Genomic DNA, 6,043 nt, shown 5'->3' with positions numbered 1-6,043 from the left:
CACACACACACACACACACACACACACACACACACACACATTCTAAATGTATTATGAGAAACAATTGTTTGATTAGTAAGCTGTTAGCCATAAATGCTATAATTACTGCCTCATTCCTCCTCCTCCTCCTCCTCCTCATCATCATCATCATCAATACCCCTGAATGTAATACCAGTCCATTGCATGGTTACACAATTACAACTGTGAAGGGACAGGAGCAACGTGAAATGTAGTGTTTTTCTCCAAGAACACAGCACAGCATCTGATCTGTGAATTGAAACCACAAACTTATAACACTTGGGGTTTGTTATTTATGTTGTTTTTCCAACATTAGGCTTATAAAGATATCTGTTCTACTGCATTTAGCAACTCTGTATCCACTGGCATCATAAGAAACACTCAATAGAACATTTGTCTCTCAAAGACATCATGCTAAATACTCAACTTCATATTTCTTCACCAGAATGAACTTCTGCAGAACTAATTCTTCCTATTTGTCTTCCTTCTGTAACAACTCACCTTCAAACATTTACTGAACCAGCCAAACTAAATTATCCTAATCTCCAATTCTAGATGATCCTACAAGGATTATGGACAATTTCCCCCTCTTCCATAAAGTAATCAAATATGGAATTTTGAAGATAATTCAACTTACCATAAATCCTCATCTTACTATATTTGGCCTTGTCAAAAGAAATTATTTATTTTGGCAGAAAGCAACACAATACTCTTTCTGTTAATTTTCAATACCAAAGCGCGAGCCCTGCATATGGCTTGTAAATGCAAAATGGCTTGCAAATGTAAGGAAATATGTAATCTAATTCAAGATTGGCTGTCATTATTGCTTTACATCAATTTTCCTAACACAGTTGTTGGTGAGATACCTTTTGTTGGAGCTGTTGTATTTTTAACAGAATACTGTTGCTACTCTAAGCCATTATCATGAACCATATAGTTCCTATTCTATTTGGGAATAAATCAGCTTCTCGTAAATATTCTATTAATAAACTGAATTGAATTGAACCACAGATCTTCCATTCTTTGCTGTTGGATGAGGTCTAGGTATATTTCTGTCAAAGACTACTTGTTTTATTCTGTTTTATTCGCTCCCCCATCTCCCACCACCACCCGGTCACACATTGAACTATAACATCGATGCTGTTAGATCCATATCTATCTCTGCCAAGTGTAAAGTTACAGTTTATACATCAATCTTCTCCTTTTTGAAATATTTTCTACTTAACATAAGACCCAGACCTGGGTATCAAAACTACTTTAACCCTACAATAAGTTGGAGCATTTAACAGAGACCAATTTCAGCAAAACTATAACAGATCTGATGTTTGTTGGTGTTATCCCAGTTCATGCCTAACTGACCAGGTCTATGATCAAAAACATTCTACTTTCGACCATCCAATAATATTTTTCATGCTTAGTATATTTAAAGTGGGAAATTAGCAGAATTGTTAGAGAGTTGGATAGGATACCTTATAATATTTGTGTTGATTCTCAATACTCAAAGTTAAAATTTCTCATCAATCACCTTTGCCTTTCATTCTTTTTGAGGATTGATGAAAAAAAGGATCAATCCAGGGCAGAGGATCATTGGAATTATCAGAACATCAGCAGGAACAATGTGTGATATCTGGTCTATGCATTCAGAGTTTAAATCCTTCTCTGTCACTAACAGACATGGCTGAGTGGTTAGGAAGTTTGCTTCCCAGCCATATGGTCCTGGGTTCAGTCCCACTGAATGGTAACTTGAGCAAGTATTTTCTACTATAGCTTCAGGCTGACCTAAGATATGTGAATGAATTTGGCAGAGAGAAACTGAAAGTGTCCATTCCTTCAAACCTAAGGGTAAAGACCCTACTTCAGTCATGAGTGAATATGGGATTGCACCTAGAAAGTTACCCTCCAAAGTACAAGTCTGGGCAAGGTTATTTATGTATGACCAGTAGTTGCCCATGCCACCAATGTTGACCAAGGCAAAGGCCAATACAGCTTGGCATCAGTGACCTTGCAACTCATTTCTACAGCTGAGTGAACTGGAGCAACGTGAAATAGAGTGTCTTGCTCAAGAACATAACACAGAACCTAGTCTGAGAATTGAACCGACTACTTCATCATTATGAGCCCAACACCCTAACCACTGAGGCATGCACTTTCATCCTTCATACAATTTTTAGGGAAATTGTTTTTCTTTTTGGTTACCCTCATACCTAGCAACAATAGCAAAAAAAATGTCCCTGAAAATTAACAGGCCTTTATTTTGTGTTTTTTAGTTGTTCCAGTTATCAAACTATGGCCATGTTGGGACATCACCTTGAAAAACTTTAGTCAAAACAAATTGATTCCAGTATATACTATTTTAAGTCTACTGTTTATTCAGCTCCTCTTTTGCCAAACCGATAAATATGTAAATAAACACACGTCAAACATTTAGGGAACACACACATACACATACATGCTACAGGCTCCCACGCAGTTTCTGTCAACCAAATTTACTTAGAAGGCATTGGTCAGCCAGGAGCTATAGTAAAAGACACTAGCTCAAGGTGCCACACAGTGGGACTCAACTTGAAACCAAATAGTTACAAAGTAACCACAAAGCCATATTAATTGAATTACATTTTTAAAATTTTGATTACAGAGGTTTATTGTTTTTCTTTTATTTTCAAAATTTTTTACAAAAACTGATCCTAAACTCACCAATATATCTGCAATTTCCTTTAATTAAACAAAAAATTTTTTTTTTTTGACTTACAGTTAAAAATTGCGGATTCCCCGGAGAACTGGTGAATGGTAGACGTGAGGGTAACAGGTTTAGGTTTCCAGGCAAGGTGACCTACCATTGCAATGAAGGGTACGAGCTACATGGTCAGCCAGTAAGAGAATGCCAGGCCAATGGTGTTTGGTCGGGATCGTTACCAGTTTGTAAACGTGAGTATTTGAGTATTTGTTTTCCCTTTCTAAATTATATACTTGAATGTGTGCGTGTATGTATGTATGTGTGGAGGTGCAATGGCCCAGTGGTTAGGGCAGCGGACTCGCGGTCATAGGATCGCAGTTTCGATTCCCAGACCGGGCGTTGTGAGTGTTTATTGAGCGAAAGCACCTAAAGCTCCATGAGGCTCCGGCAGGGGATGGTGGCGAACCCTGCTGTACTCTTTCACCACAACTTTCTCTCACTCTTACTTCCTGTTTCTGTTGTACCTGTATTTCAAAGGGTCAGCCTTGTCACACTGTGTCACGCTGAATATATCCGAGAACTACATTAACAGTACATGTGTCTGTTCCGTTGGTCGGATCAACTGGAACCCTTGATGTCATAAGCGACGGAGTGCCAACTAATGTATGTATGTGTATATTGAAAACATAATAAGTAGACATGGGTATATTCAATTATTTATAATGTATAGGTAAATCTCTTTCCTTCTCTCTCTCTCTCTCTCTCTCCTCCCATATATTACATAATGATTACAAGGGACCAAGACTTCTAGCAATTTGCTTTAATTGAGAAGACACATCAAACTAAGTAAAATTGTAGCCATTCATACAAACAGGCATACCCTCTATGGCCATACCCCGGCACTCGCTCTTCCAGCCAAGCTATATTTGTCTTGTGGGTAGTTGTGCCACATAAAAGGCATTCATGCAAGTGCAACATAAATTATACTCAATCCAGTGCCACATAGAATGCACTCGGTGCAATGTCTCATAAAGAGCACTCATGCTTATAACTATTGAACTGGCGTGGGTATATTTGTCTCCCAGCAACCTAATGGTTTGGCAAAAGAGATCAATGGAATAAATACAAGAGTTGAAATAAGTGCTCAGACCAATTTATTCAACTAAACCCTTCAAAATAGAACCCCAACATAGCCACTGTCCAAGACATAAGTAATTAAAGATATACACACATACACACGTGTGTGCGTGTGTGTGTGCATTTATGCATGCATGTGCATGTGTGTGTGCATGGGAGGAGAGAGAAAGTGTGTGTGTATGTGTGTGTGCATGTGTGTGAGAGGGAGCAGGAAAGTGTGTGTGTGTGTGTGTGTGTGTGTGTCTGTGTGTGCGTGTGTGTAAGAGAGCGGGAAAGTGTGTGTGTGTGTGTGTGTGTGTGGAAAAGGCAGTGAATTTGAAATGTTAAAAGGTTGAAAAGAAAGCGAGAAATGAATCAAAAGGGAATATAATGTGAGGAGGGGGTGGAGTCAAAGTGGGGTAATTGATGAACAAATTAAACATATTTACAATATTCAAATATTAAAATCATAGCAAATTAGTGCTATTGAAATCTACTGAAAAACCCTAATTGATTAAACAAACCAGAGTACCTTTTTGCATTGTATATGAAATGAAGTGGTACAGAAGGTGTAGGTTGAAGGGACAGGGTCTAATATTAAGAAGATATTGATCTTAAATAGCACCCCTACCACCTGAGTAAACTATGGCATCTATTTAGAACCATATGTAAAATGGAGGTTTGTATGCAAATGTACTAATTAGCTAATAGTTGAGGACATAGAGGATATCAGTTGTTAGTCTTTCGTTCAGAATAAACTATAAAATCCATCTTTAGTTATCTGCAAATTGAGTGTAAATAAGGAAAAGGACTAATTGCCTAAGCCATTTATAAGTGGAGAGAATTTAAGCAAGCAGTGTCACCACTTTGAATAATGTTTGTTTGTTTGGAGCAAACCCATTCTTGATGTCAGTTGATCAATACTGGTATAGAAATATGTTGATTCTCAGTTATCATCATAATTCCAAGCTTGTATGAGTCATACAGAATTTGCTGAGGCAGATTTTCTTCATGTGGATGCCATTCTTGTTACCAAACCTTACCTGTTTCAAAGAGAGGTATATATTTCTCCATAGTCAGACAGACTTTTCATGGAGGACTGGAAATGAACTTAACATTGCTTATATGATAGTGATGCTTGTTTACAACTATTGCATATTGTTAAGGCAAAATACACAAAAACACACTTGCACATATATATTTACATATATGTGTGTATTTATATATGTGCATGTATGTGTGTGTGTGTATATATAGAAGAGAGAAAGAATATTAAAAATAAGGATTACTCCAAAGTAGCAATGTCATTACCTTTAATTCTATAATTCTATACTGCCTTTTAAGACCTACAAATGTTTTAATTGCACCGATTAGTAATTGCTGCAATTGCAACCTACTATAAAACTACTTTATTTGGCAAATGTAAATCTCCTCATGCACAAGTATCTCAATGCTTGCTCCTGTCTAGAATTTATTACATTACCCTTGGAAATGAAAATCCTGTAAAATACACACAGGTCACATCTATTGGTTCCAGATCTGTATGCATCTGTATATACATATAGATGTAGGCATGTACATATATGTATGTATACATGCATATGCTCATATATCATTTGTATTATATATATATATATATATATATATATATATACACACACACACACACACATACACAACAGGTATCTTTCAGTTTCTGACTACCAAATCCACTCGCAAGGCTTCACCTGTGCAAGGCTATACTATAAAACACTTGCCCAAGGTATTATATAGTGGAATTGAACTGTTTGGATTGGAACCAAGCTTTTTAACTATACACCCATTCCTGTGCTTTAAATATCACTAATCCCAATTTTGTAAGTTGTAATCAGCTAGAGTTAACCTCATAGCATTCAGATTATTTTGTCAAATGTAATGCTTGTTTATTCACATTGTTTTGAATTAGACATGCATTATCCTGTAGATTCAAGATTTCAGTGATGTGATTGTTTATTTTTATAATGATATTATGTGGTAGCTGTGAGATACTCTGTCTGACCAGTTTGAACATAAACCAGGTAGAATATTTTGACCAGATATGACTGGTTTAAATGCTAAAAAGTTAAACAATTTTAACTGTGTATGAAAGACTTGGTTAAGCATCTTAACCACTGAGCCACAACAAAACTTCAAATAGAAAAAAAACATTTGTTAGCTTTATTTTTTCCCCTTTGTTTTTTGACTCATTGTTGATGC

The 6,043-nt window shown here is 36.5% G+C and overlaps 1 protein-coding gene across 1 annotated transcript in view; it reads left to right on the top strand.

Annotated features, from left to right (window-relative positions):
* The window catches only part of LOC106883993 (protein lev-9-like), a 1,203,458-nt gene that overhangs the window by 822,838 nt on the left and 374,577 nt on the right, over window positions 1-6,043 (top strand). Inside the window, exon 9 of the mRNA XM_052971268.1 lies at window positions 2,770-2,943. Coding sequence (XP_052827228.1) covers window positions 2,770-2,943 — 174 coding nt within the window. The remainder of the gene's footprint in view (window positions 1-2,769; window positions 2,944-6,043) is intronic.

Source organism: Octopus bimaculoides, chromosome 10, assembly GCF_001194135.2.
Source record: "Octopus bimaculoides isolate UCB-OBI-ISO-001 chromosome 10, ASM119413v2, whole genome shotgun sequence".
Classification (NCBI taxonomy): Eukaryota; Metazoa; Mollusca; class Cephalopoda; order Octopoda; family Octopodidae; genus Octopus; species Octopus bimaculoides.
This window is presented reverse-complemented; position numbering and strand designations above follow the sequence as displayed.